Below are 21133 nucleotides of genomic sequence, written 5' to 3'. Positions count from 1 at the left end.
ATTTTCGACTTCTTGTTAAAAACTGCAAGTCTAATTGCTTTGATATTAAATATACTACATACACTGGGCAAAATCGTTGGTATACGGCGGGTACATTAGCGTATTCGCACACGTATATTCCCGATATTCGAAGATATACGTTAGTCAGCGCACACGTACATTCAACGTATGTACGGGGAATACGCAACGTATATTCACACATTCGGAACATACTGATACGTAAATATACACAGCTGCAGTGTATTTACGGAGACCGGAAGTATACAGTGCGCGCATTAACGTACACCTAATGCAGAACAATGCTGTCTAACGTATTCCTACGTATACGTAGTATATACGGACACGTGATAAACCACTGCACAGAGTTAATACTGACGCAGATCAACGTAAACGTAGCGTATACGGTCACGCAATAAACCAGTGCACACAATTAACATCGGCATAGATCTACGTATATTTTGCGTATACTCGGCATATTTAAAGCGCATGCTATTGACTGATTTTTCAGGAATATTTGCATACAGGTCACATATTTTAGGTCATGCTTCATTTCCGGTTAATCATTCACGTAGTAATTTGGTTCTTGGGCGCCGCACGTGCATGTAATTTTTCTAGGTACTAGTATTTTGTTTATAAATAAAGTATCGATAGTAATACTCGTGTATTACATTTATTTATAAACACAATACAACAACCTAACAATATCACGAGCTCCTGTTACAGTCATATACATGTAAAGATAAAGAAATGGTTATTGCCACACCCATGGCCATCCCAGTGATCAGACGTTTTTTTTATGAACACAGGACCAGCAATGAGGCATTAACCCTTTCTTTATCTGTAAGTTACAAGTGACTGTCCTACCGTGACTTGCATCAGCCTAGATCGCATACCACAGGAAATCAAACGCGGGAGGTGATTCACAATGAAATATTTGGCCACTTGATGTTCAACACAAGTAGGACCAGGGCAACGTGAACAGTTCATAATCGGAAATAACGTTTACAGTAGATATACGGTCAACGATAACACATTGCAACTAATGCAAGTTCGTGTTAATTAATACTGAGGAGTTGTTTTTGGGTAATTACAAAGGTGGAAATAAAATACAGACATTTGTGATTCAAGTGATTAAGTATTTATTTGTAATAACAATACACACACTTACACGTACACAAATCTTCCTCGACTTACATAAATAAATCATATGGGGTTTTAATTTCAATTTAATTGAAGGTGAAAAATAGGTTCATTTCAAGTGATTTAAATTTAGTGGACTTCTTTTACAGAAATAACGAAATTCAACAATTAATGCATTTAATGTCAAGTAATTTATAAATTCAATGAAACAAAAGAAATAAAATTCCAGTTATAAGCTAAAAATATTGAAAGGGTTCATTTGGGTAGGAATCAGAAAAAAATCACGCTGGTCATCAAAACTTAGGGCAATCACGTGGGGTTTGACAGGTACATGGTGGTCTTACTTATTTCTGGAGCATGCGGGTCGGTTGTCTCCTTGCCACTTGGTTGTCTTAATCCAAAATCAAGTCGTTCAGTGCCATGATCTGAATGTCGGAGACCTCACAATGGACATTCATTTCCGATCTTCTTCGCCGTCTTCCTCATCTGACATCATAAGGTCCACAACTTTCGTCACCATCTCTTGTTCTTCCTCTTTAACTTCTTTTCCCGACATTCCATCAGCTGCAATGATAGAAATGTTATTTATAACTAACACTATATTTATTATTACTGCTATTTTAACAAGCTTGAATAAAACGAATTCAAAATTATAAAAACTATAAATTAACACTTACTCATCTCCTCCTTGGTTCTTTCTTTTTCTTCCAAGCTGTCTAAAAACACTCTCGTCTCTCTCTGTCATTTTCTGGTAACAGTACCTAAAATAGAATATGTAACAGTTTAATTGAGGTTTGTCAAGCAAATTTGAATCGGAAAAGGTGTTGTATTATAATGTTTGGTGACCTGGACAGTTTTTACTCAATATATTACCGACTCAACAGTGGGCAATGAGATTCAAACCTACCTCCCGCTCGAAATCAAAACGTGCTAATCATTGTAGTAATAACTTATGTATTTTATATTTAAAATTATAGGGATGAAACATTTGTTAAGAAAACGCAAGCCAATCACCAAGAATAAAAAATGCACGCAAGCTGTAGCTGGAACAAACGTTGACACATTCAAGAAAAAATAAAAAAAAATTATAAATAAGAGAGCGTGAAAAAAAATAATTGCAATGGTCATATCCCGTGATTTCAAATGTTTGCCTCAAATATTATGCCACATAATACTGTTGTTAAAATGCAAGTTGGTATGAAGTATTAGTCCTATATGACTACATCCACCCACACTTGCTTACAGAAAGTCAGTAGAAGACAAAAGATTTTTTCGTTAGTGTGGGCATGGAAGGTACTAACCTTCCATGGTGTGGGGAAACGTTGGTCAGCGTGGGGGGGGGACAGAGGTGTTAATCTGAAAATTCATTGTCTGTTCTTGTTTGTGATAGGTTCAGGCAACGTTTCGAGGATCGCGTCGTAGCTTCTTCGTTGGTAGTGGGAGCGTGTAAATGGCGATCGCCGGGTTACAACGAAAGTTGGGTTACCGCTATCGCCATTTATACACTACCATATTTTATTTAATAAAAAAATAAAACAAGAGACTGTATGCAAGTCTAAAGCCCACTTTACACTAGCCTGTATCGGTTAATTGCTGAACAGCCTGAGCCCTTTCTCAATTTGAGTAGAGCCATTTGAAAACAATGAAGGATCAGACAAAAGCATGGAACAACGGACATCACATGGTATAACCAGGCCAACATGAATTACTAGTAATTTGGGTGAAGAGGTCAATTAATTAGATCGGATATCAATTTTCGACTTTCGCATACTTACGTTTTTTCTGACACATAAAATAAAATTGCGTATATAGCGATTTACAGGCTACAATCAAAATCGATCCACTGAATACAAGTTATAATAGTTATGATGAAATGGTATGAACTACGTGAGAAAAATTGAACAATGACATTTCTATGCTTGTTTGAAATAACACAGCTAGACACGCTACATCGACTGAAAGTTAAACACAACTTACACAAATACTGCAGGTTTAATCCGGACACGCTGATTTTCTGAACTTCTAAAAGGGTTGATATTATTCTCTTGTGGTGGTGACTTGGTTTCGGTTTTTAAAATAGCACGCTTTCTTCTGTCTGTTTTGATGTAGCCATGACTTCCTTGCGCAAACGATTTACTGTTGGAACTAAAGATCGCATAATGTTGGTGATCCAAGATGCTTGAAGACTGTGGGCGAGATCTATCAAAACTTCCGAATAAACTTCGACTTGGTGAAGATGAGATGGGGATTGAGATCAGCCTGAACGTCAGACAATCGACAACTATGATGGAAATGGGACATCTTGTTCCTGGATTAATGCAACAATTACGTAACTGATTTCAAAAGGGCTCATCACTTCAGTCACGTTAGCGTATAGCATTTTGTTAGTAGGGGTGTGCGATTGCGAAATTCGACATTTCACAGTTTCATCATGTTCGATTATTATTTTATTTCCACCAGTAGTATAGATATTTGTTATTTTACTATTCTGTACGTACTAAAAACGTAGTGTTTGATTTGTTAGTGATGACGGTTCCAACTCAGCCCATAATGATAACGTCCAACCAGTGTATTGCGCCCTCATTATTTTGGACATTGTTCTACGGACGCCCGTTCGCGCAAAGAATTGTGGGACACTCTACCACGAGTATCTCTCACGTACACCATATGGAAAACGGAACATTTCTAGTAAAAATTAAAAATGTATTTAGGAATTCAAATGATAGTAAGAGACAAACATTTATTTACATTTATAAATGAAACCGGATAACAAAATACAAGTTTACAGACAGATTCGGAAAAGGGTCGTCGTGACCCAAGTATAAATAGGCTTCTAAACAATATGAATTATTTCTTTGCAATTCTCGCTGCAGTAAACAGTAGATGTATGTGACTATGAATATCACTGCAGTTATTCAATGTTGTATTTATGACAATAATTAAAGTTAAAATTAAGATTTTGTTGAATAAAGGTACAAAAAAAAAACATGAACTGGTAAACCGTTGCGCTGCTAAGCATGAATAATTAACTGATGTCAATCGATGTCACGTGATGTGAATGCACTAAAACATGAATCGTTAGTCTAGTTTTCACAAACATTTACACAGTTCCTTATATGTTGCCAAGTACCACATAGCAGGTTCAACTATAGACTGTCTATGGTTCAACGAAGACAATGAGAATTGTGTTCGCAAATCTGAAACGTCACTGCAAAGAATACTAGCCAGAAATATTCATAGTTGTTTGAAATGAAAATGCGATGTTTAGCGTTGTTCACTGTATGTGTTCCGACTACTAGTAGAGTGACTGTAGTGATATAGATCGTATTCTGAAAATAACGCAGCGTACGATGGTAAATAGAATAGAAATGAAAACTCCGTGATCAAACGATCCATAGAAATGACGATGACTGCAAATTCGACCAATTTTGTTACATGTGTCTCAGTGAGAATTCATTTCACTTTCTTGGTATGGACTTTGTGGCTATTCTTACCAAAATGCCATTCGTGCCGGAACCGATCGGCCAACATTCACGTGTATGAGACCACAAGCCGGCCCCAAGAAACACGCACACGACCCGAGTGGAAAGTATTTTAACACTCGCCAAAATATTCACACCTCGTATTGTTCGCATTCATTCAGGCACCGTCCCTCAACGGGACGGTGATTCAGGCTTGCGAATGATATTGCAATTAATCAACGTATACTCTATTGTGCAATTTCCTGCCTTGTGTTCGAATTCACCAGTGTATAGTGAGACAAATGAAGACGTCACGTCACGTTAATATCAAAGCGATGGTACACTTCAGTCAGGAAATATGTTTTTTTTTTTAATTTAGAAATTAGGAACAAGCGTTTCTAAATTGTACCTATACATAGCCATTTCTCAATTACATGCACTCGGCAAAACAGGAGATGTTTTTAGATCGATTCAAGATGCCGTGCGAGTCCACGGTTCCGGTAATTATTTATTATAACTACTGGCGGCCGCGATCCCAAATAAAACCGGACAATTCCACGCACACAGTATTCTCCATGTATGCGTAAATATACAGACTTCGTAAAACAACGTTAATTGTACTACGAGAATGCATGTAAAATACGTACGTTTACGCTGCGTGCCACCCAATACGTAGCGCATATGTACGTATATTCCACGATTTGTATACGTAATCATATCTGCGTATACTAAATGTATACCGTGAATATACACAAAATGTATATCTGCGTATACAATCGTATATCAACGATTTTGCCCAGTGATAGGTATTACAGGTAGACCTCTCTCAGATTTGTTCATTTCGTGATGATTTTGTTCTTCAATTATCTAATTTTAATGAATATTTTTGATAAAAAGTTATTTTTTTTTTGAAAACGGCAAGTCTAATTGCTTTAATACTATACATATTGATCATTTTCTGATGTTATCTTTAATTGAAATGTGCGTTGATAACAGCAGAGCTATCTCAGTCGACAGGCTGCTAATTTTTCAAAGAAAGGTTTTTCAATTTTTCTATAATTTTCAGAATTCAAACAAATGTAAATGTTTGTTTTTTTTAATTTATAAATCATTATTTCTGTTAATATCAGTCACCCAGTATTGATCTGATGATTTATATCTGGGCATAATTTGCTCAACTCTCTGATCTGCATCTTTTAGCCACAACAAGAGGACTTTTACAATCTCTAGTTAATAGTTTTACTTTCAACTCATTTGACTCTTGTCTTACAGGGTGCAATGTGCATTGGAGGTGCTCAGCAGATCTGTGAAAAGATGATGAGTAAAGTTGATGCTAAAGTAATGCTCAACTGTCCAGTACAGCATATATCACAAGATGAAAACAGAGTTATCCTGAAAACAGAGAACGGAGATGTTTATGAGGTAATTCCATTGGCATTACCTAGTTGTTGAGGTGGCATTCTTTGAAAGCCTGCTAGTCCACCCCTGGGATGAAAAGGTGTCATTCTTTGAAAGCCTGTTAGGTCACCCCTGGGATGGAAAGATGTCATTCTTTGAAAGCCTGCTAGTCCACCCCTGGGATGGAAAGATGTCATTCTTTGAAAGCCTGTTAGGTCACCCCTGGGATGGAAAGATGTCATTCTGTGAAAGCCTTTTAGGTCACCCCTGGGATGGAAAGATGTCATTCTTTGAAAGCCTGCTAGTCCACCCCTGGGATGAAAAGGTGTCATTCTTTGAAAGCCTGCTAGGTCACCCCTGGGATGGAAAGATGTCATTCTTTGAAAGCCTGTTAGGTCACCCCTGGGATGGAAAGATGTCATTCTTTGAAAGCCTGCTAGGTCACCCCTGGGATGGAAAGATGTCATTCTTTGAAAGCCTTTTAGGTCACCCCTGGGATGAAAAGGTGTCATACTTTGAAAGCCTTTTAGGTCACCCCTGGGATGAAAAGGTGTCATACTTTGAAAGCCTGCTAGTTCACCCCTGGGATGGAAAGATGTCATTCTTTGAAAGCCTTTTAGGTCACCCCTGGGATGGAAAGATGTCATTCTTTGAAAGCCTGTTAGGTCACCCCTGGGATGGAAAGATGTCATTCTTTGAAAGCCTGTTAGGTCACCCCTGGGATGGAAAGATGTCATTCTTTGAAAGCCTTTTAGGTCACCCCTGGGATGGAAAGATGTCATTCTTTGAAAGCCTGCTAGGTCACCCCTGGGATGGAAAGATGTCATTCTTTGAAAGCCTTTTAGGTCACCCCTGGGATGGAAAGATGTCATTCTGTGAAAGCCTTTTAGGTCACCCCTGGGATGAAAAGGTGTCATTCTTTGAAAGCCTGCTAGGTCACCCCTGGGATGAAAAAGTTTCATACTTTGAAAGCCTGCTAGTCCACCCCTGGGATGAAAAGGTGTCATACTTTGAAAGCCTGTTAGGTCACCCCTGGGATGGAAAGATGTCATTCTTTGAAAGCCTGTTAGGTCACCCCTGGGATGGAAAGATGTCATTCTTTGAAAGCCTGTTAGGTTATCCCTGGGATGGAAAGATGGGCAAGCAAACATTTGAATTTACAACATGGTTACTGTATGTACATTTCCAATTAGCTCATTCCAGTTCAATACATTCATTCTTACTCATTCAACCATGTGTACCATCCTTGGCAGTAGTCGTGGATCGCTTCCTTGGCTCCAGCATGTTTGATATATTTTATTTCCCTTTTATCCAGAATTGATTTTTCAATGTTGCTATGTTTATATGTGGGATCATTCACAAATCAATCACAGACTCTCATATTTGTGCCAGCCAGTGCACCCAAACCATTTCCAATGCTTTTGCCAACACATTTCCTAACATCATTTATTAAATAAGTTTGCAAACTAAACTGTCTAATCTATCAACAGCAGCTGAAAACCCATGGCATTACTATACAATCATTGGTTCAATCTGATATTGTGACATATTTAAATGTAGAAGCATTTTCTTTGACACTAATTATTTTATTCAATCATGCAAGTAAATAGCAGTTGTAACCAGCTTAGCCTGCTTGCTAGTTAATTTACCCATGGTATGTTATAGCAATGTCTTGATTAAAGTGACAGTGCATAATGTATGTTATAGCAATGTCTTGATTAAAGTGACAGTGCATAATGTATGTTATAGCAATGTCTTGATTAAAGTGACAGTGCATAATGTATGTTATAGCAATGTCTTGATTAAAGTGACAGTGCATAATGTATGTTATAGCAATGTCTTGATTAAAGTGACAGTGCATAATGTATGTTATAGCAATGTCTTGATTAAAGTGACAGTGCATAATGTATGTTATAGCAATGTCTTGATTAAAGTGACAGTGCATAATGTATGTTATAGCAATGTCTTGATTAAAGTGACACTGCATAATGTATGTTATAGCAATGTCTTGATTAAAGTGACAGTGCATAATGTATGTTATAGCAATGTCTTGATTAAAGTGACACTGCATAATGTATGTTATAGCAATGTCTTGATTAAAGTGACACTGCATAATGTATGTTATAGCAATGTCTTGATTAAAGTGACACTGCATAATGTATGTTATAGCAATGTCTTGATTAAAGTGACAGTGCATAATGTATGTTATAGCAATGTCTTGATTAAAGTGACACTGCATAATGTATGTTATAGCAATGTCTTGATTAAAGTGACAGTGCATAATGTATGTTATAGCAATGTCTTGATTAAAGTGACAGTGCATAATGTATGTTATAGCAATGTCTTGATTAAAGTGACAGTGCATAATGTATGTTATAGCAATGTCTTGATTAAAGTGACACTGCATAATGTATGTTATAGCAATGTCTTGATTAAAGTGACACTGCATAATGTATGTTATAGCAATGTCTTGATTAAAGTGACACTGCATAATGTATGTTATAGCAATGTCTTGATTAAAGTGACACTGCATAATGTATGTTATAGCAATGTCTTGATTAAAGTGACACTGCATAATGTATGTTATAGCAATGTCTTGATTAAAGTGACACTGCATAATGTATGTTATAGCAATGTCTTGATTAAAGTGACACTGCATAATGTATGTTATAGCAATGTCTTGATTAAAGTGACAGTGCATAATGTATGTTATAGCAATGTCTTGATTAAAGTGACAATGCATAGTGTATGTTATAGCAATGTCTTGATTAAAGTGACAGTGCATAATGTATGTTATAGCAATGTCTTGATTAAAGTGACAGTGCATAATGTATGTTATAGCAATGTCTTGATTAAAGTGACAGTGCATAATGTATGTTATAGCAATGTCTTGATTAAAGTGACAGTGCATAATGTATGTTATAGCAATGTCTTGATTAAAGTGACAGTACATAATGTATGTTATAGCAATGTCTTGATTAAAGTGACAGTGCATAATGTATGTTATAGCAATGTCTTGATTAAAGTGACAGTGCATAATGTATGTTATAGCAATGTCTTGATTAAAGTGACAGTGCATAATGTATGTTATAGCAATGTCTTGATTAAAGTGACAGTGCATAATGTATGTTATAGCAATGTCTTGATTAAAGTGACAGTGCATAATGTATGTTATAGCAATGTCTTGATTAAAGTGACAGTGCATAATGTATGTTATAGCAATGTCTTGATTAAAGTGACAGTGCATAATGTATGTTATAGCAATGTCTTGATTAAAGTGACAGTGCATAATGTATGTTATAGCAATGTCTTGATTAAAGTGACAGTGCATAATGTATGTTATAGCAATGTCTTGATTAAAGTGACACTGCATAATGTATGTTATAGCAATGTCTTGATTAAAGTGACACTGCATAATGTATGTTATAGCAATGTCTTGATTAAAGTGACACTGCATAATGTATGTTATAGCAATGTCTTGATTAAAGTGACACTGCATAATGTATGTTATAGCAATGTCTTGATTAAAGTGACAGTGCATAATGTATGTTATAGCAATGTCTTGATTAAAGTGACAGTGCATAATGTATGTTATAGCAATGTCTTGATTAAAGTGACAGTGCATAATGTATGTTATAGCAATGTCTTGATTAAAGTGACAGTGCATAATGTATGTTATTGCAATGTCTTGATTAAAGTGACAGTGCATAATGTATGTTATAGCAATGTCTTGATTAAAGTGACAGTGCATAATGTATGTTATAGCAATGTCTTGATTAAAGTGACAGTGCATAATGTATGTTATAGCAATGTCTTGATTAAAGTGACAGTGCATAATGTATGTTATAGCAATGTCTTGATTAAAGTGACAGTGCATAATGTATGTTATAGCAATGTCTTGATTAAAGTGACAGTGCATAATGTATGTTATAGCAATGTCTTGATTAAAGTGACAGTGCATAATGTATGTTATAGCAATGTCTTGATTAAAGTGACAGTGCATAATGTATGTTATAGCAATGTCTTGATTAAAGTGACAGTGTATAATGTATGTTATAGCAATGTCTTGATTAAAGTGACAGTGCATAATGTATGTTATAGCAATGTCTTGATTAAAGTGACAGTGCATAATGTATGTTATAGCAATGTCTTGATTAAAGTGACAGTGCATAATGTATGTTATAGCAATGTCTTGATTAAAGTGACAGTGCATAATGTATGTTATAGCAATGTCTTGATTAAAGTGACGGTGCATAATGTATATTATAGCAATGTCTTGATTAAAGTGACGGTGCATAATGTATGTTATAGCAATGTCTTGATTAAAGTGACGGTGCATAATGTATGTTATAGCAATGTCTTGATTAAAGTGACAGTGCATAATGTATGTTATAGCAATGTCTTGATTAAAGTGACAGTGCATAATGTATGTTATAGCAATGTCTTGATTAAAGTGACAGTGTATAATGTATGTTATAGCAATGTCTTGATTAAAGTGACGGTGCATAATGTATGTTATAGCAATGTCTTGATTAAAGTGACAGTGCATAATGTATGTTATAGCAATGTCTTGATTAAAGTGACAATGCATAGTGTATGTTATAGCAATGTCTTGATTAAAGTGACAGTGTATAATGTATGTTATAGCATTGTCTTGATTAAAGTGACAGTGTATAATGTATGTTATAGCAATGTCTTGATTAAAGTGACAGTGCATAATGTATGTTATAGCAATGTCTTGATTAAAGTGACAGTGCATAATGTATGTTATAGCAATGTCTTGATTAAAGTGACAGTACATAATGTATGTTATAGCAATGTCTTGATTAAAGTGACAGTACATAATGTATGTTATAGCAATGTCTTGATTAAAGTGACAGTGCATAATGTATGTTATACATTGTAGCAATGTCTTGATTAAAGTGACAGTGCATAATGTATGTTATAGCAATGTCTTGATTAAAGTGACAGTGCATAATGTATGTTATAGCAATGTCTTGATTAAAGTGACAGTGCATAATGTATGTTATAGCAATGTCTTGATTAAAGTGACAGTGCATAATGTATGTTATAGCAATGTCTTGATTAAAGTGACAGTGCATAATGTATGTTATAGCAATGTCTTGATTAAAGTGACAGTGCATAATGTATGTTATAGCAATGTCTTGATTAAAGTGACAGTGCATAATGTATGTTATAGCAATGTCTTGATTAAAGTGACAGTGCATAATGTATGTTATAGCAATGTCTTGATTAAAGTGACAGTGCATAATGTATGTTATAGCAATGTCTTGATTAAAGTGACAGTGCATAATGTATGTTATAGCAATGTCTTGATTAAAGTGACAGTGCATAATGTATGTTATAGCAATGTCTTGATTAAAGTGACAGTGCATAATGTATGTTATAGCAATGTCTTGATTAAAGTGACAGTGCATAATGTATGTTATAGCAATGTCTTGATTAAAGTGACAGTGCATAATGTATGTTATAGCAATGTCTTGATTAAAGTGACAGTGCATAATGTATGTTATAGCAATGTCTTGATTAAAGTGACAGTGCATAATGTATGTTATAGCAATGTCTTGATTAAAGTGACAGTGCATAATGTATGTTATAGCAATGTCTTGATTAAAGTGACAGTGCATAATGTATGTTATAGCAATGTCTTGATTAAAGTGACAGTGCATAATGTATGTTATAGCAATGTCTTGATTAAAGTGACAGTGCATAATGTATGTTATAGCAATGTCTTGATTAAAGTGACAGTGCATAATGTATGTTATAGCAATGTCTTGATTAAAGTGACAGTGCATAATGTATGTTATAGCAATGTCTTGATTAAAGTGACAGTGCATAATGTATGTTATAGCAATGTCTTGATTAAAGTGACAGTGGATAATGTATGTTATAGCAATGTCTTGATTAAAGTGACAGTGCATAATGTATGTTATAGCAATGTCTTGATTAAAGTGACGGTGCATAATGTATGTTATAGCAATGTCTTGATTAAAGTGACGGTGCATAATGTATGTTATAGCAATGTCTTGATTAAAGTGACGGTGCATAATGTATGTTATAGCAATGTCTTGATTAAAGTGACGGTGCATAATGTATGTTATAGCAATGTCTTGATTAAAGTGACGGTGCATAATGTATGTTATAGCAATGTCTTGATTAAAGTGACGGTGCATAATGTATGTTATAGCAATGTCTTGATTAAAGTGACAGTGCATAATGTATGTTACAGCAATGTCTTGATTAAAGTGACAGTGCATAATGTATGTTATAGCAATGTCTTGATTAAAGTGACAGTGCATAATGTATGTTATAGCAATGTCTTGATTAAAGTGACAGTGCATAATGTATGTTATAGCAATGTCTTGATTAAAGTGACAGTGCATAATGTATGTTATAGCAATGTCTTGATTAAAGTGACGGTGCATAATGTATGTTATAGCAATGTCTTGATTAAAGTGACGGTGCATAATGTATGTTATAGCAATGTCTTGATTAAAGTGACGGTGCATAATGTATGTTATAGCAATGTCTTGATTAAAGTGACAGTGCATAATGTATGTTATAGCAATGTCTTGATTAAAGTGACAGTGCATAATGTATGTTATAGCAATGTCTTGATTAAAGGGACAGTGCATAATGTATGTTATAGCAATGTCTTGATTAAAGTGACAGTCAATAATGTATGTTATAGCAATGTCTTGATTAAAGTGACAGTGCATAATGTATGTTATAGCAATGTCTTGATTAAAGTGACAGTGCATAATGTATGTTATAGCAATGTCTTGATTAAAGTGACAGTGCATAATGTATGTTATAGCAATGTCTTGATTAAAGTGACAGTGCATAATGTATGTTATAGCAATGTCTTGATTAAAGTGACAGTGCATAATGTATGTTATAGCAATGTCTTGATTAAAGTGACAGTGCATAATGTATGTTATAGCAATGTCTTGATTAAAGTGACAGTGCATAATGTATGTTATAGCAATGGCTTGATTAAAGTGACAGTGCATAATGTATGTTATAGCAATGTCTTGATTAAAGTGACAGTGCATAATGTATGTTATAGCAATGTCTTGATTAAAGTGACAGTGCATAATGTATGTTATAGCAATGTCTTGATTAAAGTGACAGTGCATAATGTATGTTATAGCAATGTCTTGATTAAAGTGACAGTGCATAATGTATGTTATAGCAATGTCTTGATTAAAGTGACGGTGCATAATGTATGTTATAGCAATGTCTTGATTAAAGTGACGGTGCATAATGTATGTTATAGCAATGTCTTGATTAAAGTGACGGTGCATAATGTATGTTATAGCAATGTCTTGATTAAAGTGACGGTGCATAATGTATGTTATAGCAATGTCTTGATTAAAGTGACGGTGCATAATGTATGTTATAGCAATGTCTTGATTAAAGTGACGGTGCATAATGTATGTTATAGCAATGTCTTGATTAAAGTGACAGTGCATAATGTATGTTATAGCAATGTCTTGATTAAAGTGACAGTGCATAATGTATGTTATAGCAATGTCTTGATTAAAGTGACGGTGCATAATGTATGTTATAGCAATGTCTTGATTAAAGTGACGGTGCATAATGTATGTTATAGCAATGTCTTGATTAAAGTGACGGTGCATAATGTATGTTATAGCAATGTCTTGATTAAAGTGACGGTGCATAATGTATGTTATAGCAATGTCTTGATTAAAGTGACGGTGCATAATGTATGTTATAGCAATGTCTTGATTAAAGTGACAGTGCATAATGTATGTTATAGCAATGTCTTGATTAAAGTGACAGTGCATAATGTATGTTATAGCAATGTCTTGATTAAAGTGACGGTGCATAATGTATGTTATAGCAATGTCTTGATTAAAGTGACGGTGCATAATGTATGTTATAGCAATGTCTTGATTAAAGTGACGGTGCATAATGTATGTTATAGCAATGTCTTGATTAAAGTGACAGTGCATAATGTATGTTATAGCAATGTCTTGATTAAAGTGACAGTGCATAATGTATGTTATAGCAATGTCTTGATTAAAGGGACAGTGCATAATGTATGTTATAGCAATGTCTTGATTAAAGTGACAGTCAATAATGTATGTTATAGCAATGTCTTGATTAAAGTGACAGTGCATAATGTATGTTATAGCAATGTCTTGATTAAAGTGACAGTGCATAATGTATGTTATAGCAATGTCTTGATTAAAGTGACAGTGCATAATGTATGTTATAGCAATGTCTTGATTAAAGTGACAGTGCATAATGTATGTTATAGCAATGTCTTGATTAAAGTGACAGTGCATAATGTATGTTATAGCAATGTCTTGATTAAAGTGACAGTGCATAATGTATGTTATAGCAATGTCTTGATTAAAGTGACAGTGCATAATGTATGTTATAGCAATGTCTTGATTAAAGTGACAGTGCATAATGTATGTTATAGCAATGTCTTGATTAAAGTGACAGTGCATAATGTATGTTATAGCAATGTCTTGATTAAAGTGACAGTGCATAATGTATGTTATAGCAATGTCTTGATTAAAGTGACAGTGCATAATGTATGTTATAGCAATGTCTTGATTAAAGTGACAGTACATAATGTATGTTATAGCAATGTCTTGATTAAAGTGACAGTGCATAATGTATGTTATAACAATGTCTTGATTAAAGTGACAGTGCATAATGTATGTTATAGCAATGTCTTGATTAAAGTGACAGTGCATAATGTATGTTATAGCAATGTCTTGATTAAAGTGACAGTGCATAATGTATGTTATAGCAATGTCTTGATTAAAGTGACAGTACATAATGTATGTTATAGCAATGTCTTGATTAAAGTGACAGTACATAATGTATGTTATAGCAATGTCTTGATTAAAGTGACAGTACATAATGTATGTTACAGCAATGTCTTGATTAAAGTGACAGTGCATAATGTATGTTACAGCAATGTCTTGATTAAAGTGACAGTGCATAATGTATGTTATAGCAATGTCTTGATTAAAGTGACAGTGCATAATGTATGTTATAGCAATGTCTTGATTAAAGTGACAGTGCATAATGTATGTTATAGCAATGTCTTGATTAAAGTGACAGTGCATAATGTATGTTATAGCAATGTCTTGATTAAAGTGACGGTGCATAATGTATGTTATAGCAATGTCTTGATTAAAGTGACGGTGCATAATGTATGTTATAGCAATGTCTTGATTAAAGTGACGGTGCATAATGTATGTTATAGCAATGTCTTGATTAAAGTGACAGTGCATAATGTATGTTATAGCAATGTCTTGATTAAAGTGACAGTGCATAATGTATGTTATAGCAATGTCTTGATTAAAGGGACAGTGCATAATGTATGTTATAACAATGTCTTGATTAAAGTGACAGTCAATAATGTATGTTATAGCAATGTCTTGATTAAAGTGACAGTCAATAATGTATGTTATAGCAATGTCTTGATTAAAGTGACAGTGCATAATGTATGTTATAGCAATGTCTTGATTAAAGTGACAGTGCATAATGTATGTTATAGCAATGTCTTGATTAAAGTGACAGTGCATAATGTATGTTATAGCAATGTCTTGATTAAAGTGACAGTGCATAATGTATGTTATAGCAATGTCTTGATTAAAGTGACAGTGCATAATGTATGTTATAGCAATGTCTTGATTAAAGTGACAGTGCATAATGTATGTTATAGCAATGTCTTGATTAAAGTGACAGTGCATAATGTATGTTATAGCAATGTCTTGATTAAAGTGACAGTGCATAATGTATGTTATAGCAATGTCTTGATTAAAGTGACAGTGCATAATGTATGTTATAGCAATGTCTTGATTAAAGTGACAGTGCATAATGTATGTTATAGCAATGTCTTGATTAAAGGGACAGTGCATAATGTATGTTATAGCAATGTCTTGATTAAAGTGACAGTGCATAATGTATGTTATAGCAATGTCTTGATTAAAGTGACAGTGCATAATGTATGTTATAGCAATGTCTTGATTAAAGTGACAGTGCATAATGTATGTTATAGCAATGTCTTGATTAAAGTGACAGTGCATAATGTATGTTATAGCAATGTCTTGATTAAAGTGACAGTGCATAATGTATGTTATAGCAATGTCTTGATTAAAGTGACAGTGCATAATGTATGTTATAGCAATGTCTTGATTAAAGTGACAGTGCATAATGTATGTTATAGCAATGTCTTGATTAAAGTGACAGTGCATAATGTATGTTATAGCAATGTCTTGATTAAAGTGACAGTGCATAATGTATGTTATAGCAATGTCTTGATTAAAGTGACAGTGCATAATGTATGTTATAGCAATGTCTTGATTAAAGTGACACTGCATAATGTATGTTATAGCAATGTCTTGATTAAAGTGACGGTGCATAATGTATGTTATAGCAATGTCTTGATTAAAGTGACAGTGCATAATGTATGTTATAGCAATGTCTTGATTAAAGTGACAGTGCATAATGTATGTTATAGCAATGTCTTGATTAAAGTGACAGTGCATAATGTATGTTATAGCAATGTCTTGATTAAAGTGACAGTGCATAATGTATGTTATAGCAATGTCTTGATTAAAGTGACAGTGCATAATGTATGTTATAGCAATGTCTTGATTAAAGTGACAGTGCATAATGTATGTTATAGCAATGTGTTGATTAAAGTGACAGTGCATAATGTATGTTATAGCAATGTGTTGATTAAAGTGACAGTGCATAATGTATGTTATAGCAATGTCTTGATTAAAGTGACAGTGCATAATGTATGTTATAGCAATGTCTTGATTAAAGTGACGGTGCATAATGTATGTTATAGCAATGTCTTGATTAAAGTGACAGTGCATAATGTATGTTATAGCAATGTCTTGATTAAAGTGACAGTGCATAATGTATGTTATAGCAATGTCTTGATTAAAGTGACAGTGCATAATATATGTTATAGCAATGTCTTGATTAAAGTGACGGTGCATAATGTATGTTATAGCAATGTCTTGATTAAAGTGACGGTGCATAATGTATGTTATAGCAATGTCTTGATTAAAGTGACGGTGCATAATGTATGTTATAGCAATGTCTTGATTAAAGTGACGGTGCATAATGTATGTTATAGCAATGTCTTGATTAAAGTGACGGTGCATAATGTATGTTATAGCAATGTCTTGATTAAAGTGACAGTGCATAATGTATGTTATAGCAATGTCTTGATTAAAGTGACAGTGCATAATGTATGTTATAGCAATGTCTTGATTAAAGTGACGGTGCATAATGTATGTTATAGCAATGTCTTGATTAAAGTGACGGTGCATAATGTATGTTATAGCAATGTCTTGATTAAAGTGACGGTGCATAATGTATGTTATAGCAATGTCTTGATTAAAGTGACGGTGCATAATGTATGTTATAGCAATGTCTTGATTAAAGTGACGGTGCATAATGTATGTTATAGCAATGTCTTGATTAAAGTGACAGTGCATAATGTATGTTATAGCAATGTCTTGATTAAAGTGACAGTGCATAATGTATGTTATAGCAATGTCTTGATTAAAGTGACGGTGCATAATGTATGTTATAGCAATGTCTTGATTAAAGTGACGGTGCATAATGTATGTTATAGCAATGTCTTGATTAAAGTGACGGTGCATAATGTATGTTATAGCAATGTCTTGATTAAAGTGACAGTGCATAATGTATGTTATAGCAATGTCTTGATTAAAGTGACAGTGCATAATGTATGTTATAGCAATGTCTTGATTAAAGGGACAGTGCATAATGTATGTTATAGCAATGTCTTGATTAAAGTGACAGTCAATAATGTATGTTATAGCAATGTCTTGATTAAAGTGACAGTGCATAATGTATGTTATAGCAATGTCTTGATTAAAGTGACAGTGCATAATGTATGTTATAGCAATGTCTTGATTAAAGTGACAGTGCATAATGTATGTTATAGCAATGTCTTGATTAAAGTGACAGTGCATAATGTATGTTATAGCAATGTCTTGATTAAAGTGACAGTGCATAATGTATGTTATAGCAATGTCTTGATTAAAGTGACAGTGCATAATGTATGTTATAGCAATGTCTTGATTAAAGTGACAGTGCATAATGTATGTTATAGCAATGTCTTGATTAAAGTGACAGTGCATAATGTATGTTATAGCAATGTCTTGATTAAAGTGACAGTGCATAATGTATGTTATAGCAATGTCTTGATTAAAGTGACAGTGCATAATGTATGTTATAGCAATGTCTTGATTAAAGTGACAGTGCATAATGTATGTTATAGCAATGTCTTGATTAAAGTGACAGTACATAATGTATGTTATAGCAATGTCTTGATTAAAGTGACAGTGCATAATGTATGTTATAGCAATGTCTTGATTAAAGTGACAGTGCATAATGTATGTTATAGCAATGTCTTGATTAAAGTGACAGTGCATAATGTATGTTATAGCAATGTCTTGATTAAAGTGACAGTGCATAATGTATGTTATAGCAATGTCTTGATTAAAGTGACAGTACATAATGTATGTTATAGCAATGTCTTGATTAAAGTGACAGTACATAATGTATGTTATAGCAATGTCTTGATTAAAGTGACAGTACATAATGTATGTTACAGCAATGTCTTGATTAAAGTGACAGTGCATAATGTATGTTACAGCAATGTCTTGATTAAAGTGACAGTGCATAATGTATGTTATAGCAATGTCTTGATTAAAGTGACAGTGCATAATGTATGTTATAGCAATGTCTTGATTAAAGTGACAGTGCATAATGTATGTTATAGCAATGTCTTGATTAAAGTGACAGTGCATAATGTATGTTATAGCAATGTCTTGATTAAAGTGACGGTGCATAATGTATGTTATAGCAATGTCTTGATTAAAGTGACGGTGCATAATGTATGTTATAGCAATGTCTTGATTAAAGTGACGGTGCATAATGTATGTTATAGCAATGTCTTGATTAAAGTGACAGTGCATAATGTATGTTATAGCAATGTCTTGATTAAAGTGACAGTGCATAATGTATGTTATAGCAATGTCTTGATTAAAGGGACAGTGCATAATGTATGTTATAACAATGTCTTGATTAAAGTGACAGTCAATAATGTATGTTATAGCAATGTCTTGATTAAAGTGACAGTCAATAATGTATGTTATAGCAATGTCTTGATTAAAGTGACAGTGCATAATGTATGTTATAGCAATGTCTTGATTAAAGTGACAGTGCATAATGTATGTTATAGCAATGTCTTGATTAAAGTGACAGTGCATAATGTATGTTATAGCAATGTCTTGATTAAAGTGACAGTGCATAATGTATGTTATAGCAATGTCTTGATTAAAGTGACAGTGCATAATGTATGTTATAGCAATGTCTTGATTAAAGTGACAGTGCATAATGTATGTTATAGCAATGTCTTGATTAAAGTGACAGTGCATAATGTATGTTATAGCAATGTCTTGATTAAAGTGACAGTGCATAATGTATGTTATAGCAATGTCTTGATTAAAGTGACAGTGCATAATGTATGTTATAGCAATGTCTTGATTAAAGTGACAGTGCATAATGTATGTTATAGCAATGTCTTGATTAAAGGGACAGTGCATAATGTATGTTATAGCAATGTCTTGATTAAAGTGACAGTGCATAATGTATGTTATAGCAATGTCTTGATTAAAGTGACAGTGCATAATGTATGTTATAGCAATGTCTTGATTAAAGTGACAGTGCATAATGTATGTTATAGCAATGTCTTGATTAAAGTGACAGTGCATAATATATGTTATAGCAATGTCTTGATTAAAGTGACGGTGCATAATGTATGTTATAGCAATGTCTTGATTAAAGTGACGGTGCATAATGTATGTTATAGCAATGTCTTGATTAAAGTGACGGTGCATAATGTATGTTATAGCAATGTCTTGATTAAAGTGACGGTGCATAATGTATGTTATAGCAATGTCTTGATTAAAGTGACGGTGCATAATGTATGTTATAGCAATGTCTTGATTAAAGTGACAGTGCATAATGTATGTTATAGCAATGTCTTGATTAAAGTGACAGTGCATAATGTATGTTATAGCAATGTCTTGATTAAAGTGACGGTGCATAATGTATGTTATAGCAATGTCTTGATTAAAGTGACAGTGCATAATGTATGTTATAGCAATGTCTTGATTAAAGTGACAGTGCATAATGTATGTTATAGCAATGTCTTGATTAAAGGGACAGTGCATAATGTATGTTATAACAATGTCTTGATTAAAGTGACAGTCAATAATGTATGTTATAGCAATGTCTTGATTAAAGTGACAGTCAATAATGTATGTTATAGCAATGTCTTGATTAAAGTGACAGTGCATAATGTATGTTATAGCAATGTCTTGATTAAAGTGACAGTGCATAATGTATGTTATAGCAATGTCTTGATTAAAGTGACAGTGCATAATGTATGTTATAGCAATGTCTTGATTAAAGTGACAGTGCATAATGTATGTTATAGCAATGTCTTGATTAAAGTGACAGTGCATAATGTATGTTATAGCAATGTCTTGATTAAAGTGACAGTGCATAATGTATGTTATAGCAATGTCTTGATTAAAGTGACAGTGCATAATGTATGTTATAGCAATGTCTTGATTAAAGTGACAGTGCATAATGTATGTTATAGCAATGTCTTGATTAAAGTGACAGTGCATAATGTATGTTATAGCAATGTCTTGATTAAAGTGACAGTGCATAATGTATGTTATAGCAATGTCTTGATTAAAGGGACAGTGCATAATGTATGTTATAGCAATGTCTTGATTAAAGTGACAGTGCATAATGTATGTTATAGCAATGTCTTGATTAAAGTGACAGTGCATAATGTATGTTATAGCAATGTCTTGATTAAAGTGACAGTGCATAATGTATGTTATAGCAATGTCTTGATTAAAGTGACAGTGCATAATATATGTTATAGCAATGTCTTGATTAAAGTGACGGTGCATAATGTATGTTATAGCAATGTCTTGATTAAAGTGACGGTGCATAATGTATGTTATAGCAATGTCTTGATTAAAGTGACG

General features: G+C 33.6%; 1 protein-coding gene across 2 annotated transcripts in view; it reads left to right on the top strand.

The window, feature by feature from the left end:
- The window catches only part of LOC102802556 (amine oxidase [flavin-containing] B-like), a 228037-nt gene that overhangs the window by 53540 nt on the left and 153364 nt on the right, over positions 1-21133 (top strand). The window contains exon 7 of one of the 2 annotated variants that reach the window (XM_085498622.1): positions 5874-6023. The exons of the other annotated variant lie outside the window; for it this stretch is intronic. Within the exon in view, the coding sequence (XP_085354748.1) occupies positions 5874-6023 (150 nt within the window). The remainder of the gene's footprint in view (positions 1-5873; positions 6024-21133) is intronic. 2 annotated transcript variants of the gene reach the window in all.

This window comes from Saccoglossus kowalevskii, chromosome 4, assembly GCF_978046115.1.
Source record: "Saccoglossus kowalevskii chromosome 4, keSacKowa6.1, whole genome shotgun sequence".
Classification (NCBI taxonomy): Eukaryota; Metazoa; Hemichordata; class Enteropneusta; family Harrimaniidae; genus Saccoglossus; species Saccoglossus kowalevskii.
This window is presented reverse-complemented; position numbering and strand designations above follow the sequence as displayed.